A 21,636-nucleotide genomic window follows, 5' to 3' on the forward strand; every position below is an offset into this window, starting at 1 on the left:
TTTACAGAGCAGAAGGAGCAGATATACATCTCAATATCAACTGTTCAGAGGAGATTATTGTGTGTTTTGGATAATAAACACCTTCAGTATTGTTTTACAGTGTAGAGAGAAATAAACATCAGGAACCACCGTGGAGCTTTTCACTTGTAGTGTGTGTGTGTGTGTGTGTGTGTGTGTGTGTGTAATTACAGAGTTATATTTTAATAGAATTAACTATAAATTAATATACACATTAATTTCTATATACAGTAAACAAAGGACCTAGAGGGAGTAAAAACTTTTGCCCCAACCAGAAGTAAGGGAGACTCCGTCATCGTGGCTGACCTGATCAGAGTCAAGGCGTAGTGGAGGGTTTAAATCTGCCAGCAGGAGGAAATTTAAGACTCTTGACTCCCTCCTGCTGCTCCTTCACACACACACACACACACACACACAGTTATTCTGGGTTCTCAGGAGGATTATCCTTTCTCTCTCTCTCTCTCTCTCTCTCTCTCTCACACACACACACACACACACACACTTTCCCCAGTGCTGACAGGCAGAGAGGTAAGCAGCAGCAGTGTGGTGTTTGCTTGAACTGATAATAATAATAATAATAATAATAATAATAATAACTCTATAAAATAGAAACAACAAGCCACTTGATGGCAGTGTGCGTCTGATCCCTGTCTGAACCCTAACCCTCTGTCTGATCTCGCGGTCCGATCTCGCGGTCCGATACGCCTCCGCCACATCTGCCTGATCCAACTGTGAAATTTCTTTTGACTTCCTTCTTCTTTTAAATCTGTGTGAAAAACGTGTGAAAAAATTGTAAAAACATTTTACTAAAAAGTTTTGGCCCCCGCTGTGTGTGGAGATGTTTAGGACATGCTGTGCTCATTCATTTAAAGCTCACCCTTTGTTTTTAGTTTCTTTAGTCTCAGTAATTTCTCCTGTAAGTCTCAGACTTTCCACATGTAACAGCTGTATCTATAACACTAAGAACTTTATGTGACACGACCACAGCACGTGGCACAGCAGCAGACCATCACACATGAAGTTTAGTTTTTCTGCCACCTGCTGGAGAGGAGCGGTATTACAGCACTTAGCACTGAGTGGACTTTTCTCAATTAGTTCTTTAAAGTTAAAGTTAACAAAATAATGATTTTATTCAGGCACTAGCATTGTGCACATAAAATTATCAAACTCATAGCCTAGCCTTTTTACAGATTTATATAAAACACTTATCTTTTTACAGATATTTTCTTCATTTTAATATATTAATTGCAGATATTAATTCTCTTAATTCTAAAATAAATATATACTCAGCAAAAAAGAAACGTCCTCTGACTTTGAACTGTTTTTACTTTCAGTAAACTTAATGTGTAAATATTTGTATGAACACTAAAAGAGTCAACACCATAAGACATAAACTAAAAATGTTTCCCAATGTGTCCCTGAATAAAGGGAGGCTCAAAATCGAGGGGCGTTTCTTTTTTTGCTGAGTATATGATAATTCTTTAATTTAGTTAAACATTCAATTAACTCCTTATTACAATAACTAATAACAGTTATTACATGTGACAAAATATACTTGTTTTATTATATAAAAATAAAAGTTATTACTTTATTAATAACAATTAGCCAATAAGATGTTTTGAATTATTCAAAGCTAATTAAGTAATATATCCAAACAAAATCCAAAACCAATTCTGGGAAGTAATGGATTTTAACATGTTGTACAAAAGGTCGTATATACATATAGTCTTCCCCTGTACACTCCCTCACTGTCCCCTGTACACTCCCTCACTCTGCCCTGTACACTCCCTCACTCTGCCCTGTACACTTCCAAACTGTCCCCTGTACACTCCCTCACTGTCCCCTGTACACTCCCTCACTTTCCCTTGTACACTCCCTCACTGTCCCCTGTACACTTCCTCACTGTCCCCTGTACACTCCCCTCACTCTCCCCTGTACACTCCCCTCACTCTCCCCTGTACACTCCCCTCACTGTCCCCTGTACACTTCCTCACTGTCCCCTGTACACTCCCCTCACTCTGCCCTGTACACTACCTCACTCTCCCCTGTACACTTCCTCACTCTCCCCTGTACACTCCCTCATTGTCCCCTGTACACTTCCTCACTGTCCCTTGTACACTCCCTCACTCTCCCCTGTACACTTCCTCACTGTCCCCTGTACACTTCCTCACTCCCCCCTGTACACTACCTCACTCTCCCCTGTACACTACCTCACTCTCCCCTGTCCACTTCCTCACTGTCCCCTGTCCACTTCCTCACTCTCCCCTGTACACTCCCCTCACTCTGCCCTGTACACTCCCTCACTGTGCCCTGTACACTCCCCTCACTGTTCCCTGTACACTCCCCTCACTCTGCCCTGTACACTCCCTCACTCTCCCCTGTACACTACCTCACTCTCCCCTGTACACTCCCTCACTGTCCCCTGTACACTACCTCACTCTCCCCTGTACACTTCCTCACTCTCCCCTGTACACTCCCCTCACTGTCCCCTGTACACTCCCTCACTCTCCCCTGTACACTCCCTCACTCTCCCCTGTACACTCCCTCACTGTCCCCTGTACACTACCTCACTCTCCCCTGTACACTTCCTCACTCTCCCCTGTACACTCCCTTACTCTCCCCTGTACACTTCCTCACTCTTCCCTGTACACTCTCTCACTCTGCCCTGTACACTCCCTCTCTCCCTCACTTTCTCGCTTTGTGCAGATTTGGCGCCCTCGCGCGCTCTGAGGGTACTTCCGGTGCGGAAGTGACGTGTTGTGAGGAGGCGGGCTGGTTAGACTCCAGCAGTCTGTACGTCACTGACCCGCTCTCTCTCTCTCTCTCTCTCTCTCTCTCTCTACATCACCTCACTTTACATTAGCTGTTGCCGCTGACGGGAGCCGCTCGCGCGGGTGCAGTGGGCGGAGTTTAACGCGCGTGCGTGTTGTTTGTGGTTTGCGGGAATAATCGGGATTATAAAGCCGATATGAAGCTGCGCGCGCGGTTATGAGGCGTTATAACGCAGTGAGGACTGCTGTGGGACAGGAGGAGAGAGACAGACAGGGACAGACAGACAGGTACAGACAGACAGGTACAGTCCACTAACTACTGTAATAACTTTATTAATTCATTAGTTTAATAGTTTTATTCTCAGTGAGTATTAATAAGAGAAAAACTAATTAAAAATAAAAGTTGTAATCTTTTTTTTTTCCATAAAAATGACTCAATACCAGTAATAAACTACCAGGCCTGCATGTGATTGTGTGTAATTCACTTAATAAGATTTATTATATTATACACTGGTGTTAGTGCGCGTCACTCACGGATAAAGAGTTTAACAGAAACAGTTACAAGTTTAAATCTAATAATAATAATAATCTGCTGATCTTTAATGTAATCACTAATATTATTATTATTATTGTTATTATTATTATTATTATTATTATTATTATTATTTGAGGTTGGAGCCCACGTCCATGTCTGTGTGTCTCTCTGTACAGCAGAACTCTCTGTCTAACTTATTAATACAAAGAAATCCCATTCTGTAAGGTTGAGTATCTTACGCCTTGTTTACACTAAGTTGTCCTTCTTTGGTGCTCAGACAAATACACTCCCTGTTCGGTAATCGGAGAGTGAATCACAGATGAGAAATGGAAAAAGTAGATCAAAGGATAAAGATGAAGTTTTGTCTTAAAACCACTCCAGTGTGTTAAAATTCACTTATACCACTTCAGCGCTGTTATTTCAGCCAAAGTGAAAATATGAACTAATCCCAGTCAAAATATTCACTTTATCTTTTCTAATTAATATCTATTGGTGCAGGTGTTTGTTTACATTGAGACAGTAGCGCATTAGTAGATTATTTTACAGTAGATTATTAAATCCCACACATAACTGTTCATAACATCACTTTTACTCCACATTTAGATTCACTGATGGTGCAGATTAAACTTCAGACAGAGATCTAAGGACTGCAGGAGATTCAGTAAAGTCTAGACAGACAGTTTTGTGTGATGCTGAGACAGAATCTGACTAGACATGCAGACAGACAGACAGACAGACAGACAGTAAATGTCTCTGCGACTGGTTTGTGGTTCTCCGACTGATGTAGAGACAAAACCTTTCTTTTATTCATATGGATGTGTTGAGACACTTTATCCAGTGTGTGTATGTGTGTGTGTGTGTGTGTGTGTGTAGCTCCACCATGCCAGGTGAGGAGGTGCATCAGAGGAAAGCGGGTCGTAAGAAGTCTAAGAAAGGGAGAAGTAAAGCTCAGAGCGGCGGCGAGAAGGCGAGCGGCGTGAACGGACATGACGAGGTTCTCCTGTCTCCTCCCCCCGCCCCCACGCCCCGCAGACCCGCCGAGGAGAAGAGGAAAGCGGCGCAGGCTAAGGTGGACGAGGAGACGTCGGTGTCCATCTGCGCCCAGGTGATGTTTCCGTACCTGCTGGCCGGGATGGGCATGGTCATGGCCGGGATGGTGCTGGACAGCGTGCAGGTACGGGTTCGCTTCTGGAACCTTCTGCTGGTCTTTAACACAGCGTGGTGTCAAGTGTCGAGAGTCTGAAAGTCACCTCAGTGTTTACCTCAGCAATGTTTTTCACTTTAAACACAAACACTCAGATTTAAACTTTAAATTTTAAATTAAATTAAATCAGAAATAAAAGGAATAAATAGAGAATAGTGTTTAATTCTTTCCATTCAGACGTTTTATACAGTTTTAAAATGAAAAAGTCTGACATGATGCAGTGTGTGTGTGTGTGTGTGTGTGTGTGAAGTCAAGCTCAGACAGTTCCTGGTGCAGTGTATATTGAAGCCAGAGACTGAAGGTGGAGGTGTGTGTGTGTGTGTGTGTGTGTGTGTGTGACCTGGCGGTGCTTTGCTGTGCCTCAGAAAGGGTCGTGCAGTTCTCCCTGAGAAGACCCTGAGGCAGGAACCAGACAGGAACACGTGCTCCTCAGGGTCACACTGGAAGGGTGAGAGGGTCACAGAAGTTCTAAGCGATAACTTTCTCACAGCGGTGGGGTTTCTCCTCATTTATTACTAAAGCATAGTTTGTAAAGTTTCTAAAGATGCCCATGAGTCTGATCTAAGGTACAGTTTCTGGGCCAGAAGGAGACAGTAGGAGACGGGAGAAACGAAAGGAGACGGAGATCTGTGGAGTAGACTGTCTGGCTTTATGTGATGCTCTTTTATCTTCAACTTTTTTCTGAAAATGCCGGTTCCTCAGACGTGTCGATCTCAGGCTTTTTCCTCGCACTAATCAGGAAAAACACCACAGACACTCAGAGTCCGCCGCATGGACAGGTGTCTAATCCTCCATAGAGAGTCTTCTCGCAGGTGTTCCTCCCTTATGTCCTGCCTGTCTCAGGTGGATCTGCTTCAGCTTTGAGTTTATGCTCGGCTGGCTGGTTCTTCTCAGGACGTCAGTCAATCGTGTTTTGCCAGCGTATGCAAATTACTTTGCTAAGGCAGGACAGATGGCAGTAGTTCAGTTGACGGGCGTGGTGCTGCTGTACCTCCGCTGAAGTAACCTGAAACCTAAACCACCTGCAAGGCAGCAAAGTGTGTCCACACACCCGTGCGTCCTGCACCCTGTACCTCTGGGGTTCTCCTGCACTGAAATCCCTTAGAGTTCAGTCAGGTGCTGCAGGGTTCCTGTTTTCACAGGGTGCCATGAGGGGGCGGTGTGACGGTCCTGACCTGGAGAACTGTCCGACTATCTCTATCTCTCCGTCTCCCTCAGTCTTTTAAACAAAAACTGGGAGGGTATTGTTGAAGGAATAAAAGGCAAACTGAGCCGATAGAAGTGTTTGATCCCAAACATGTCTTACAGAGGACAGGTGCTGGTCATCAACGACCTAGCAGCATCGTCCCTGTGGCACAAACTGACATGTATGGACCCACTACCAAACCTGCTAGCAGGCAAACGACTTCTGGGACAAACTACACTGGATACCAAAAAGCCTTCTTCACCTGCCTAAAAAGGAAGGAGGACAGGGCCTGGTGCAGCAGCCTTTCGCCTGCATTTCATCCTGGACGCCCTGTGTGGTCTGCCTGGGATGCGTGTGGTGACTGGGGACGGTTCCACTTTTCCTTAAAGACGGTCCTGTCCTCGGCTGATACAGACAGATGTTCTCTGAGGACTTGTGACTTCAGTCACTTGATAGTTCAGGACTGGAGTTTCCTACAGTCTACCTGAGTCTCCAATAACCAACTGGACTCCATATGAACTTCTCCACATCTCCTGTTATACTGAACTTCCAGCCTCCTAACACACTGTATGAGTGCAGATCAATCCCTGCTATCCGTTATCACCCAGATGAGGATGGGTTCCTATTATCATCTCAGGGAGTTTTTCCTTGCCACTGTCGCCCTCGGCTTGCTCACCAGGGACAAACTGACCATTCTGATTCATACACACTCACATTCCATACAGACTTAAATAATTATTTTGATTGTGTGAAGCTGCTTTGCGACAATGACAATTGTTAAAAGCGCTATACAAATAAAATTGAATTGAATTGATCCAGAGACTCCAGAGCTAGTGATGAAGGATGGAGAGCAGCAGCCTACACACTCCTACGCACGGTGGGAGGACTCGGACTGGACAGAACTCTGTTTTGAATGGCCCCCACAGCACTAGACACTACTGGATTACTACTGCTGGAGGAGCCCCTAGTCTGTGGAGGGCATCTAGACATCTCTAGCAAAACCACCCCAGCACTATCTAAGACCCTGGTCTCCGCAGGGATCATAACACTCCGGCAGCTGGTAAACATGACTGGAACAGACCTGTCTCGAGCGGAGGACTTGGCAGCACATACAGTATGGGACTACGGTCTCAACGGGTCGCCATCCAACTCCACCCTAACATTGGAGGCACGAGTTCAGCTGATGAAATATACAAGAAACGAGACCAGTTCCACAGAAGAAGAACCCTTTCCATCGCTGATCATAACTCCAGACCTAGAGGGATATGGCGGCCCCCTCCTGGAGCACAAGGGTGAGGACAAGATGAACTTGTCTGGCCTATGTTTTAAAGAGTAAGTATAATGTCTAAGAAAAGGTTTTATTTATTTATTTATTCCTTCATGATCAATTTTCCATTTTATACAAAAATTTGTAAAATAAAGGATTGTAAAAAGTCTCCCTGTCCCCTCGTCTCTCCCTGTCTCTCGCTCTGTCTCTCCGTCTCCCCCTGTCTCTCTCTCTCTCTCTCTTTCTCTCTCTGTCTCTCCGTCTCCCCCCGTCTCTCTCTCTCTCTCTCTCTCTCTCTCTTTCGGTCTCGGCCAGTAATCGGGTCATTAAGGGTCGATAAGAGCAGGAGTGCAGGCTGAGAGACTGCAGCGAGCGGAGAGATGAATGTGAGCAGTGTGAAGGACACTGATGGAAAACGCTGAGGGAAAATAAACGAGTAGAGGAGAGGGAGATGTGAGAATCAGGCTGCTGATGTCACATGACACAGAGCAAAGAAAAGATCTGAACATGTGTTTCTGTCGGTTCACGGACCAGCGGCACAGACCAGATCCTAAGAGAGAGTGTGTGTGTGTGTGTCTGTGTGTGTCTGTGTGGCAGGAGCTAGGATGAAGTGGTTAAGTGGAAGTTGTGAGTCACGACACAAATGACGTTATCGAGACGTCACACACACACACACACACACACATACACACTTCCATAATAGACAGACGTGGTGTCTCGATGTTACAGTGAAGAGATGAAAGAAAGTGACTGAGCCTCAGTGTTGCAGAAGCTCCTTTCGTCACAAGCGGGTGCCATTACTTTCTCTCAGACTGGAGATTAATCGGTAGCGAAGGAGAAGTTGCTGGAGACTCGAGGGCAGCTAAACTGCCTGGACATCTTCTCGAGGTTATTACTGCAGCCTGATGATCTCAGTGTCAGGATGTTCCTTCATGTTCTTTAATGTTCTTCAGTGTTCCTTTGTGTTCCTCATGATGTTGAAAACTGTAGGTAGCTCTTACTCTGACGGATTTTCTTCTCTGAATCTTCTCCTAAAGAGTACATCACAGTAAAGATCTGATTTGTATCTGGAGAAATTCTGAACATTATTTTTTAATGCTTTCCGGCTGTTCTTTACCTGGATGAAGTTTCTGTACCACATTTCTCTTCTTAAAAAAAGCAGAAGCACTTCAGCAGATTGTATTCTTCTTGGAGAGTTATAAAGTTCCTGAAGGTCTAAAAGATCTCACCATCACATTCGGATCCAGATGATGGTTACGGACATCTTGAAGCTGTGGTAGATCCTGTCTTCATCTCCGGTTCCTCGGCATGTTCTCGGCCAGGTGGTGACGGGGCCGTGATGGTGGTGACTCAGTTAGAGCTGGAGCTCTGTTACCATGGCAAGAAGCTGCGAGGCTTCACCTGCAAACTGACGCGATCAGCTCACGGCTTCCTGCCCGAGAGCTCGTATCTGATCGCCCTGCAGGTGGCGCTGCCGTACCTGGTGTCGGGACTCGGAATGGTGGCTGCAGGAATGCTCATGGACGTTGTGCAAGTACGAGTGCTCCGTGTGTCTCTTTATTATTCTGCACACACGTGTGATAAAGAGAGATTAGAGAGGTTGTAACACTTCATCTCACACACACACACACACACACACACACACACACACCAACCAGGATGTAGGAAGTGGAACCTTTGGGTGCTGTGGGTTGTGAACAGACGTTTATCCGGTGCGTCCCATGGTGCCTTTCATTTGTGCTTCATCGGTTCTTCTGTGGGATCGGACCGGACGGGCCGGGCTTCGGTCCCCGTGGGCTCGGATCAGTCTCGGGTCCTCGCGGTCCTGTCACCAGTTTACTGGGTTATAACTGATTATCAGTGTTAATGTGTCAGTGTTCTGGCTGATGGCTGTAACGCCTCGTCACTGAGACGTTATAACGCTTCATTACTGAGCAGTGTGTAATGAGACGTGCAGAGTGAAAGATGAGCGCAGTCAGTGTGGAGTGTCGAATCAGGGATCAGTTTCCACACTCTGTGTGTGTGTGTGTGTGTGTGTGTGTGTGAGAGAGAGAGAGACTCAGCTTAGTTTCAGCAACTAAAAATATCTTTGATGTTAAAATAATCAGTAAAGAGGTGCAGCACACGGCCAGAGAGGTTATTTATAACCCTGAGTGTGTGTGAGTTACCGTCTGAGCCGCTGGACACACACTGATATACACACACTCACACACGCACATATAAATACACACGCTGTCTTTGAAACTTTTTTTTACACACTGTATAACTCATGGATTACAACATAAGTACATTACAAACAGTAGCTTTTGTATTTAATTGTAAAATTCTGCAAAATGTCCAACTTTAAAGTTGTTTGTTTTTACAATAAGTCACTCAGGACGGTTTGTTCAGGTTACAGCATCGCGGTGCTGAAGGAAGTCAAGAAGAAAAGTGTAGACTTGAACTGACGTGTCTTATGTAAATTTATGTAAATGAGTTTGTGTAAATGTATGCGGATGAGGTTTTTGGCTGAATTTATCCCTGCTGATGTCAGAGAGAGAGAGAGCGAGAGAGAGAGAGAGAGAGAGAGAGAGAGAGAGAGAGAGAGAGAGAGCGAGAGAGAGCGAGAGAGAGAGAGAGCGAGAGAGAGAGAGAGCGAGAGAGAGAGAGAGCAAGAGAGAGAGAGAGAAAGAGAGAGAGAGCGAGAGAGAGAGAGAGCGAGAGAGAGAGAGAGCAAGAGAGAGAGAGAGCAAGAGAGAGAGAGAGAGTGAGAGACCATGATGAGGATTTTAATAATAACAAGGTGGAGTAACAGCATTTGGTCTCAGAAGGAGACGGTAAAGCTGCAGAGGTCTCGTCACATTAACTAGAATTCTCAATACATACTTAAAATTGGGACACGCCCCCATGGGTCCGCCCCTTATCCTGGATTAGAGTCTCAGAGGCTCTTCATTTATTTCACTCTTTCACAACCTTTTAAATAAAGATCATGACATCCACCGTCTGCTCACCACTAGTTCTCTCTCCACGCTCACAGATTCTGTGGACGAAAAGTTCCAGATGCTTCATTCGCATTTCATAATTTGCATATCAATCGTTTTAGTGACATCACAACCTGAACATGTGTAGCTCCGCCCCCAAAACAGATGTATATTATTAGAAGTAAGAGAAAAGTTGTGTTTGATTGAATGAGTTCAGTTTATTACAGAACAATACTGTGTGTGTGTGTGTGTGTGTGTGTGTGTGTTTCAGCACTGGGATGTGTTTAAAGAGATCAGTGAGGTATTTATCCTGGTTCCTGCTCTCGTCGGACTGAAGGGGAATCTGGAGATGACGCTGGCGTCTCGTCTCTCCACCGCCGTGAGTCCAATCTATGTCCCAGTTCTTACTGTCCAATCACATCTCCAGCCTGTGTCCAATCACATCTCCAGTCTGTATGTCTAATCACATCTCAAGTCTCTATGTCTAATCACATCTCCAGTCTGTATGTCCAATCACATCTCCAGTCTGTATGTCCAATCACATCTCCATTCTGTATGTCTAATCACATCTCCAGTCTGTGTCCAATCACATCTCCAGTCTGTATGTCCAATCACATCTCCAGTCTGTATGTCTAATCACATTTCCCGTCTGTGTCCAATCACATCTCCAGTCTGTATGTCTAATCACATCTCCAGTCTGTATGTCCAATCACATCTCCAGGCTGTATGTCCATGAGGCTTGTGCATGTGTCTGGTTTTCTATGGTGTTTGTATGAAGTAAAATCTAATCTAAACGTCTCTCCACCGCCGTGAGTCCAATCTATGTCCCAGTTCTTACTGTCCAATCACATCTCCAGTCTGTGTCCAATCACATCTCCAGTCTGTATGTCTAATCACATTTCCAGTCTGTATGTCTAATCACATCTCAAGTCTCTATGTCTAATCACATTTCCAGTCTGTATGTCTAATCACATCTCAAGTCTCTATGTCTAATCACATTTCCAGTCTGTATGTCTAATCACATCTCAAGTCTCTATGTCTAATCATATTTCCAGTCTGTATGTCCAATCACATCTCTAGTCTGTATGTCTAATCACATCTCCAGTCTGTATGTCCAATCACATCTTAAGTCTCTATGTCTAATCACATTTCCAGTCTGTATGTCCAATCACATCTCTAGTCTGTATGTCCAATCACATCTCCAGTCTGTATGTCTAATCACATCTCCAGTCTGTATGTCTAATCACATCTCCAGTCTGTGTCCAATCACATCTTCAGTCTGTATGTCTAATCACATTTCCAGTCTGTGTCCAATCACATCTCCAGTCTGTATGTCCAATCACATTTCCAGTCTGTATGTCTAATCACATTTCCAGTCTGTGTCCAATCACATCTCCAGTCTGTATGTCCAATCACATCTCCAGGCTGTATGTCCATGAGGCTTGTGCATGTGTCTGGTTTTCTATGGTGTTTGTATGAAGTAAAATCTAATCTAAACGTCTCTCCACCGCCGTGAGTCCAATCTATGTCCCAGTTCTTACTGTCCAATCACATCTCCAGTCTGTGTCCAATCACATCTCCAGTCTGTATGTCTAATCACATTTCCAGTCTGTATGTCTAATCATATCTCAAGTCTCTATGTCTAATCACATCTCCAGTCTGTATGTCCAATCACATCTCCAGGCTGTATGTCCATGAGGCTTGTGCATGTGTCTGGTTTTCTATGGTGTTTGTATGAAGTAAAATCTAATCTAAACGTCTTGTCTCTCCACCGCCGTGAGTCCAATCTATGTCCCAGTTCTTACTGTCCAATCACATCTCCAGTCTGTGTCCAATCACATCTCCAGTCTGTGTCCAATCACATCTCCAGTCTGTATGTCTAATCACATTTCCAGTCTGTATGTCTAATCACATCTCAAGTCTCTATGTCTAATCACATTTCCAGTCTGTATGTCCAATCACATCTCCAGTCTGTATGTCTAATCACATCTCCAGTCTGTATGTCCAATCACATCTCCAGTCTGTATGTCTAATCACATCTCCAGTCTGTGTCCAATCACATCTCCAGTCTGTGTCCAATCACATCTCCAGTCTGTATGTCTAATCACATTTCCAGTCTGTGTCCAATCACATCTCCAGTCTGTATGTCTAATCACATCTCCAGTCTGTATGTCCAATCACATCCCCAGGCTGTATGTCCATGAGGCTTGTGCATGTGTCTGGTTTTCTATGGTGTTTGTATGAAGTAAAATCTAATCTAAACGTCTCTCCACCGCCGTGAGTCCAATCTATGTCCCAGTTCTTACTGTCCAATCACATCTCCAGTCTGTGTCCAATCACATCTCCAGTCTGTATGTCTAATCACATTTCCAGTCTGTATGTCTAATCATATCTCAAGTCTCTATGTCTAATCACATCTCCAGTCTGTATGTCCAATCTCATCTCAAGTCTCTGTCTAATCACATCTCCAGTCTGTGTCCAATTACATCTCCAGTCTGTATGTCTAATCACATCTCCAGTCTGTATGTCTAATCACATCTCAAGTCTCTATGTCTAATCACATTTCCAGTCTGTATGTCCAATCACATCTCCAGTCTGTATGTCCAATCACATCTCCAGTCTGTATGTCTAATCACATCTCCAGTCTTTATGTCCAATCACATCTCCAGTCTGTATGTCTAATCACATCTCCAGTCTGTATGTCCAATCACATCTCCAGTCTGTATGTCCAATCACATCTCCAGTCTGTATGTCCAATTACATCTCCAGTCTGTATGTCTAATCACATTTCCAGTCTGTGTCCAATCACATCTCCAGTCTGTATGTCCAATCACATCTCCAGTCTGTATGTCTAATCACATCTCCAGTCTGTATGTCCAATCACATCTCCAGTCTGTATGTCTAATCACATCTCCAGTCTGTGTCCAATCACATCTCCAGTCTGTATGTCCAATCACATCTCCAGTCTGTATGTCTAATCACATTTCCAGTCTGTGTCCAATCACATCTCCAGTCTGTATGTCTAATCACATCTCCAGTCTGTATGTCCAATCACATCTCCAGGCTGTATGTCCATGAGGCTTGTGCATGTGTCTGGTTTTCTATGGTGTTTGTATGAAGTAAAATCTAATCTAAACGTCTCTCCACCGCCGTGAGTCCAATCTATGTCCCAGTTCTTACTGTCCAATCACATCTCCAGTCTGTGTCCAATCACATCTCGAGTCTGTATGTCTAATCACATTTCCAGTCTGTATGTCTAATCATATCTCAAGTCTCTATGTCTAATCACATCTCCAGTCTGTATGTCCAATCTCATCTCAAGTCTCTATGTCTAATTACATCTCCAGTCTGTGTCCAATTACATCTCCAGTCTGTATGTCTAATCACATCTCCAGTCTGTATGTCTAATCACATCTCAAGTCTCTATGTCTAATCACATTTCCAGTCTGTATGTCCAATCACATCTCCAGTCTGTATGTCCAATCACATCTCCAGTCTGTATGTCCAATCACATCTCCAGTCTGTATGTCCAATCACATCTCCAGTCTGTATGTCCAATCACATCTCCAGTCCGTGTCCAATTACATTTCCAGTCTGTATGTCCAATCACATCTCCAGTCTGTATGTCTAATCACATCTCCAGTCTGTATGTCTAATCACATTTCCAGTCTGTGTCCAATCACATCTCCAGTCTGTATGTCTAATCACATTTCCAGTCTGTGTCCAATCACATCTCCAGTCTGTATGTCTAATCACATCTCCAGTCTGTATGTCTAATCACATCTCAAGTCTGTATGTCTAATCACATCTTTAGTCTGTATGTCCAATCACATCTCCAGTCTGTATGTCTAATCACATCTCCAGTCTGTATGTCCAATCACATCTCCAGTCTGTGTTCAATCACATCTTCAGTCTGTATGTCTAATCACATTTCCAGTCTGTGTCCAATCACATCTCCAGTCTGTATGTCTAATCACATCTCCAGTCTGTATGTAAATGAGGCTTGTGCATGTGTCTGGTTTTCTATGGTGTTTGTATGAAGTAAAATCTAATCTAAACCAGGAAACGCAGGTCTGGTTTAATAACAGCTCCGTTTTTTGTCTGATCTCATGTTTGCTCTCTGAGTCTGATCGCATCTCTGTCTAATCACTCTGAACACACACATTAAAGCGCTCCTCTCTCCTGCAGGCCAACACGGGGCAGATGGATGATCCTAAACAGCAGTGGTTGATGGTGAGCAGTAATCTGGCACTAATACAGGTAAATTAACACACACACACACACACACTTTGATGTATGCAGCCCTACAGAACTTTTACTTTATAATGTACTGGGCTCGGGTTATTTGAATTATAGAAAATTCTGATCTGAACATTCTGCACATTTATGTAAACATTACTGTAAGTACTGTCTAGTAGGGGGCAGTAGGGGGCAATAAGGGCAGTAGTGTTCAGTAGTAGGGAGTAGGGTCTAGTATGGCCCAGTAGTGTCTAATATGGGGCAGTATTCTTCAGTAGAGAAAAGTAGTGTCCATTGGGTCATAATTTTAATTCAATTTTTAATTCAATTTTATTTGTATAGCGCATTTAGCAATTTTCATTGCCGCAAAGCAGCTTTACACAGTCAAAAGAATTATTTAAGTTTGTATGAAATGTGAATTTGTATGAATCAAAATGGTCAGTTTGTCCCTGGTGAGCAAGCCGAGGGCGACAGTGGCAAGGAAAAACTCCCTGAGATGGTAATAGGAAGAAACCTTGAGAGGAACCAGACTCAACAGGGAACCCATCCTCATCTGGGTGAAACAGAAAGCAGTAAATGATCTGCATTTATACAGTGTGTAGGGTGGGAGGCAGTTCAGCTATAATAGCTGATGTTAATTGATGTTAATATGGAGTCCAGGTAGTTATTGAAGACCCAGGTAGACTTGTAAGAAGTTCCAGTCCTGAACTATCGAACTGTCAAGTCCCCAGAGAAACAGTTGACACCAGTCAAGGCCAGAACCGTCTTCTAGGTAGAGAGAACCATCCCCAGACACCAGACGCATCCCAGAGAGACACACGGGGCATCCATGTGACGAGATCTTCAGCCAGAAGCGGGGCACCAGGATGGGTCAGACAGGTCCGGAGGGCAGAGGGAGTCTGGATCACTGGCAGCTCAGGAACGACATGTGTAGCTCGACAGAGAGAGAGAGAAAGAGTGAAAGGGGGAGACAGGAGGAGAGAAGAAAGAGAAAGAGGGGGGAAGAGAAGATGAGAGATGGCAGTTAGGTATGGTCACAGTCACACAATGTATAATGTCTTGTATTGTCCAGTAGAGGGCAGTGTGGGGTAGTAGGGTGCAGTGTGAGTGGACAGTGTCCCCGAGTCTCCTGAATGATGGAGGATAACAGGATGATTACAGCACAGATCATTGTTAATGATGTAAGACAGTGAGCCCAGGGGATTATGGGTAACTGTATCCTGTCTTCAAAAGATTACACACCCTGCTGAGGTGGTAATGAGGTGTTAATGAGGTGTTAACGACGAGGAAGCAGTTAAGACGACACTTGCCTTCTGTGTCCGCTGCCCCCTGGTGTTCACTCTCGGTTTAGACGTGATCAGGTGAGGTTCCCCGTGCGAGTTCTCAGTGTGCTGGTGTTCTCAGGTCCAGGCCACAGTGGTGGGGTTCCTGGCAGCGCTGGCAGCCGTGGCTCTGGGCGCCGTGTCGAGGGGAGGAGTCGAGCTGGAGCAGGCCGCGGTGCTGTGTGCTAGCAGTGTGAGCACCGCCTTCATCGCCGCGCTCTCCTTAGGTACTGATCATCTCATCTGTGTGTGTGTGTGTGTATACAGGTATGGTGATTTTGTGTGTGTGTGTGTGTGTGTGTGTGGTGATTAAGGCGTGGTGATGATCGGGGTGATTATCGGCTCCAGGAAGGTGGGCATTAACCCTGATAACGTGGCGACGCCCATCGCCGCTAGTCTTGGGGATTTGATCACACTGTCCCTGCTGGCGGGAATCAGCAGCGCACTCTACTACTATAGAGGTACAGCGCCGCATCACAACAACAACAATCACAACAACAATAAACAGTTATATAGTCTTATATCTAATTATAATCTAATGTATTTTTGTGAAACCACTTTACTTTTACTCTATGTGTGTGTGTGTGTGTGGTGTAGACCTGTGGTACGTGTCTCTGCTGGTGTGTGTGTTCTTTCTCTCCCTGATTCCTGTCTGGGTTCTTGTGGCTCGTCGCAGTGTTCAGGTCAGAGAGATTCTGCGCTCGGGGTGGCAACCTGTTATAGTGGCCATGTCCATCAGCAGGTACACTACACAAACACACACAAACACACACACACACACACACACACTACACTATATACTACACACATACACACACTATACACTACACACATACATACACACTACACACACACACACTACACACACACACACACACTACACACACATACACACTACACACCACGCACACACACATTACACACACACACTACACACACATACACACTACACACCACACACTACACACACACACACACACACACTACACACACACACACACACTACACTATATACTACACACATACACGCACTATACACTACACACATACATACACACTACACACACACACACTACACACACACACACACACTACACACACATACACACTACACACCACGCACACACACATTACACGCACACACTACACACACATACACACTACACACCACACACTACACACACACACACACACACACTACACACACACGCACTATACACTACACACATTCATACACACTACACACACACTGCACACACACACACATAGACACTACACACACATACACACTAAACACACACTATGCACACACATGCCACAGGCACTACACACACATACATACCACACACACATACACACCACACACACACATACAGACCACACACACACATACACACCACAGACACATACACACCACACACACACATACACACCACACACACACACTACACACCACACATACACACATGCACACTACACACTAGGGCTGCAACAACTAATCGATAAAATCGATAATTATCGATAATGAAATTCGTTGTCAACGAATGCCGTTATCGATTAGTTGGGCTGCTCACGTCACTGAGGCGCGCGACCACAAGATGCACAAATACACACAGATACACAGCCGCTCGCGCAATGGAGGTTACAGGAGCACCGGCAGGAAAAAGCGCGCGCCCCGAGTCCTCCAAGGTTTGATAGCAATTTACATTAAACGCCTCTAAGAAGACGGTAAAAGATCTAAAATTCATTCCAGTTACACAATATTACCATTTCTCTCCAACATTCCAGGGTGGCCTTTTATTGTGGGCAGTATAAGGTACAACAATGTTCGAGAGAAATGGTAGTATTGTGTATCTGGAATGAATTTTAGATCTTTAAGTCCATCTCATAAAAAATCGGAGCAGAAACAAAGGTGTTGGGTTTATATTTTTGTTGAGTGTGTGTGTGTGTGTGTGTATATATATATATTTATACTGTATATATTATATACTACATTTCATTTAAGGTTTAAAATGTCAAAATTAAAGATTATTAAACTCTTTATGTGGCTTTAGCATTTTTAAAAGTTTATTTTTATACATAAATAACACCCTGATTTTTTTTTAAAGGGTTATAAGCGAAATATCAAATTAAAGAAGCGGTTAGGTTTTATCCGATTAATCGATTAATCGAAAACATAATCGCCCAACTAATCAATTATCAAAATAATCGTTAGTTGCAGCCCTACTACACACACATACACACACATACTCCACACCACACACTACATACATACACACACACACTACACATACACACACTATACACTACACACACACTATACACACACATACTCCACACCACACACTACATACATACACACACACACTACACATACACACACTATACACTACACACACACTATACACACACATACGATAGACTCACACGACACACACACTACACGCTACACACACACAAACACACTACATTCAGAGTACTGTTTTTATTATGAGCTGTCTATTTCTCACTCCTGTGTGTGTGTGTGTGTGTGTGTGTGTGTGTGTGTGTTTGATTTCAGTTTCGGCGGCCTGATTCTGGACAGAACCGTCAGTGATCCTAACTTTGAGGGCATGGCTGTGTTTACTCCCGTCATTAATGGTGAGACAGAAAGAGACTTGGAGAGAGAGAGTTATAACTGAATTATAAACTGAGGGTAAGTCAAAAATTATCCGCACTCTGGTTATGTTCTCTCGTCTCATCAGCGTTCTCTGTTCGAGGCTCCCGTCTCCCCAGTCACTGCTGTGCAGGTGTGTGTATATGTGTGTGTGTGTGTGTGTAAGAACGTTTTACATCAGTTCATCTGTAACTGCGGTGCAAGCAACCATGGACGCCTCACTTGTGAGTTACACGACAGAAGAGCAGCGTGCAGAAAGGAGTATTTTGGTTATTGTGGTCTGAGTGTGTACCTGGTGTAGAAGGACATAAACAGGAGTGTTTGGAGATCTACTATAGAGGATCGTTACCGGTGATGAGACACGGATTCATCACCGCACGTCTGAGAGTAAACGACAGCGTCTGGAACAGAAACGTCCTCAATCACAGGCCGAGAAAAAGTTCAAAAGTCGACCATCAGCTGAAACTGGACCAGCGCTTACAGTTTTCTGGGATTCTCGGGGGCCAGAAGTATTGGAACATGATCAGCAAAAAGGTTCGACAATCGACAGTGCTCGTTACGGCAGAGGACCGCTATCCGAGGGCGACGTGATCTCACGTGACGATACACGTCCGCACACTTCTGCTCCACACTGTGGACACTCTGAGGTGTTAAAGCGTCCTCACTGTAGTCCTGATCTCACTCCATCAGACTTCCACCTGTTTTTTCTCCTGAAAGCAGAACTGCGAGGATGAAGACTCACTTCTGATGAAGAACTGAAGACAGCGGTGTGTTCGTGACTCACAGCTCAGAGTAAAACACTTTAATGAGGGAATACGAGAGCGTGTGGACTAAATGGATTATAAAAAGCAAGAAGTCGAAATCTCGAAACATGTTTTTGTCTAAAATCTAACACTAATTCTACAGCCAGTGTGGATCATTTTTTATATAATTTAGTATGACAAGGTGTGTGTGTGTGTGTGTGTGTGTGTGTGTGTTGAGTAAATAATGAACTACTCAGGTGTTTCTGCTCCTGGTTAACGTTAGGTGTGGGCGGGAACCTGGTGGCCATCCAGGCGAGCAGAATCTCCACCTACCTGCACTTCTGGAGCGTTCCTGGAGTCCTGCCTTATAAGATGAGACAGCACTGTCCAAACCCCTGCGTCTCGTTCTTCTCCTCGGGTCAGGAACACAATAATCACTCCTCAAACTACACACACTCATGAATATTAATGAGGAGGAAAGGCAAAAGAATCAGTTTAAACAGACGTGTGTGTGTGTGTGTGTGTGTGTGTGTGTATCAGGTGTGAACTCTAAATCCGCCCGTGTGCTGTTCCTCCTCGTCGTCCCTGGACACCTCATCTTCCTCTTCACCATCCAAACATTACAAGGAGGCCACACCCCCATTGCCCCGCCCTTTATCTGCTGCTATCTTTGTGCTGCCATGATACAGGTACACACACACACACACACACACACACACACACACACTACAATCCTGTTAATACACAAGTGTTATCTTGTATTTCTGATGTCACAACAACACACTTATGTCTCTCATACACACACACACTCACACACACACACGCAGTTCTCATTGGTTTGTATAAAAGTCTGTTTGTCTGCCATGCCCCGCCCCCAGGTGGCGCTGTTGCTCTACACGGCGGATGTGCTGGTGAGGTTGATGTGGAGGAGGGGTCTCGACCCGGATAACTTCTCCATCCCGTACCTGACGGCTCTGGGGGACCTGCTGGGGACCGGCCTGCTCGCGCTCTGCTTCCACCTCGTCTTCCTCCTGCAGGGACTCTGATTAGACCCTCCCCCCCTCCCCCTCTCCCTCCTCTCCTCCCCCTCTCCCTCCTCTCACTGTCCGGGCGCTCCACAGCACCTCCTGGTGGAACTGGACTTAACTGCAGGGTTAATGAAGGGGTCCAGGTGAGGCAGAACCCGGGCCCGGCTCAGGTGGAGGACAGAACTGTTCTCACTGAGAGGGTACCGGTACTGTAGGGTCCAGAGAAGTCCGTCACCACCACCACCTTATTGTTATTTATAATTCATAAACATTTATATTCTCATTATTAAATAAAACTGTAAACATTTTCACTGATTAAAGGAACAATAAGAGAATAAATCATTAAGACTGTGTGAGAGTCCGGGCGACCCGCGCAGCTCCAGCACCGTGTACACACTCTACACCAAACAACTTTAACCCTAAAAATATACAATTCTTCATTTATTTACTTGTTTGTGTGTTTGTTCCTGCAAAATAGATAACTTCTACATTTCCAATAATCATTAATAATCAGCTCATGGATCTGCATCTTTCTACACTTCTTTTTTGTTTTGGGGGGGGAGGGGGGAGTGTTTTCTGACCCCTAAATTAGACACACCCACAGCCCGGGATCATAACTCCGCCCCATTTCTTAAAGCAGACTCTCAGATTATATACTGAGAAGTGTTTTTACTGGCATTCTCACTAGAGGCACTAGAGGGCGCTGCAGGTCACACTCCGCCTCTTTAATCAGTTTATTTACCAATAATGATTTATGTTTTTGTTTTTATTAAAAACAGCTCTTGGTGGATTTAGACATTTATACAATTTGCACACACACACACACACACACTCCGTCTCCACCTCACACACACACACACACTCTGTCTCTACCTCACACACACACACACACTCCGTCTCCACCTCACACACACACACACACACACTCCGTCTCCACCTCACACACACACACACACACACACACACACACACACTCCGTCTCTACCTCACACACACACACACACACACACACTCCGTCTCTACCTCACACACACACACACACACACACACACACTCCGTCTCTACCTCACACACACACACACACACTCCGTCTCCACCTCACTTAAAGATGTCATTTATGTCTCTATTTAATGTTAGCTGTGAGTTTAATGTTTGTTAAGTTAAATATGTTTGTTTCTAAAGAGTAAAAACACTTTAATACAGCAGGAAGAGACTAAATTTCATCAGTATTTATATTAAAATAAAATAAACTTTACAAATTTTTTAATACACAGACGTATTAATGTTGTAACTGTGAATAAATTAGTAACACGTTTTGGATTAATGCGGGTTTGTGATCAGTCACGCTGTTATTAACGATCATTCAGTTCATATTTGACCTCAAAGAGTCGCAATTAATCTAGAATTATTTTCAGAGCTGAATGTCATAAACCATTATTAAAATAATATAACTTTTTATTTAATATGCATATTTCCAAACGTTATCATATTTTAATACTGAGTCATGTGACTGAGCCTGGTGCTCATTATAATATGTAAATAGTTGCCTGACTATTCAGATATTATACTATTTAAAATATTTTAATACTGTAATTATATAAAATAAGTAGAAATATACTAACTATAATATTAAAATAGCCATGTGACTAAATATTGTATCATGACTATTATATGACAAAATATTTAAGCATGTAATAATCTAATTAA

At 44.2% G+C, this 21,636-nt stretch overlaps 1 protein-coding gene across 3 annotated transcripts; it reads left to right on the plus strand.

Moving 5' to 3' along the window:
* Nucleotides 1-455: 455 nt before the first annotated feature.
* On the plus strand, nucleotides 456-19,947 carry LOC128510054 (solute carrier family 41 member 1). Of its 3 annotated transcripts, none has more exons than XM_053482020.1 (11): nucleotides 456-546; nucleotides 4,198-4,498; nucleotides 10,213-10,320; nucleotides 14,130-14,201; nucleotides 15,585-15,729; nucleotides 15,817-15,963; nucleotides 16,100-16,244; nucleotides 18,063-18,142; nucleotides 19,185-19,319; nucleotides 19,442-19,590; nucleotides 19,780-19,947. In XM_053482020.1, exons 2-11 carry the CDS (start codon nucleotides 4,205-4,207, stop codon nucleotides 19,945-19,947), a joined length of 1,443 nt encoding a protein of 480 aa, XP_053337995.1. In that variant the 5' UTR covers nucleotides 456-546; nucleotides 4,198-4,204. The 3 variants fall into 3 exon arrangements, with proteins under 3 accessions (XP_053337995.1, XP_053337993.1, XP_053337994.1); XM_053482018.1 differs by lacking the exon at nucleotides 456-546 and adding an exon at nucleotides 2,854-3,077; XM_053482019.1 differs by lacking the exon at nucleotides 456-546 and adding an exon at nucleotides 2,859-3,091.
* Nucleotides 19,948-21,636: the final 1,689 nt, after the last annotated feature.

Source organism: Clarias gariepinus, chromosome 22 (genome assembly GCF_024256425.1).
Source record: "Clarias gariepinus isolate MV-2021 ecotype Netherlands chromosome 22, CGAR_prim_01v2, whole genome shotgun sequence".
In the NCBI taxonomy this organism is placed as follows: Eukaryota; Metazoa; Chordata; class Actinopteri; order Siluriformes; family Clariidae; genus Clarias; species Clarias gariepinus.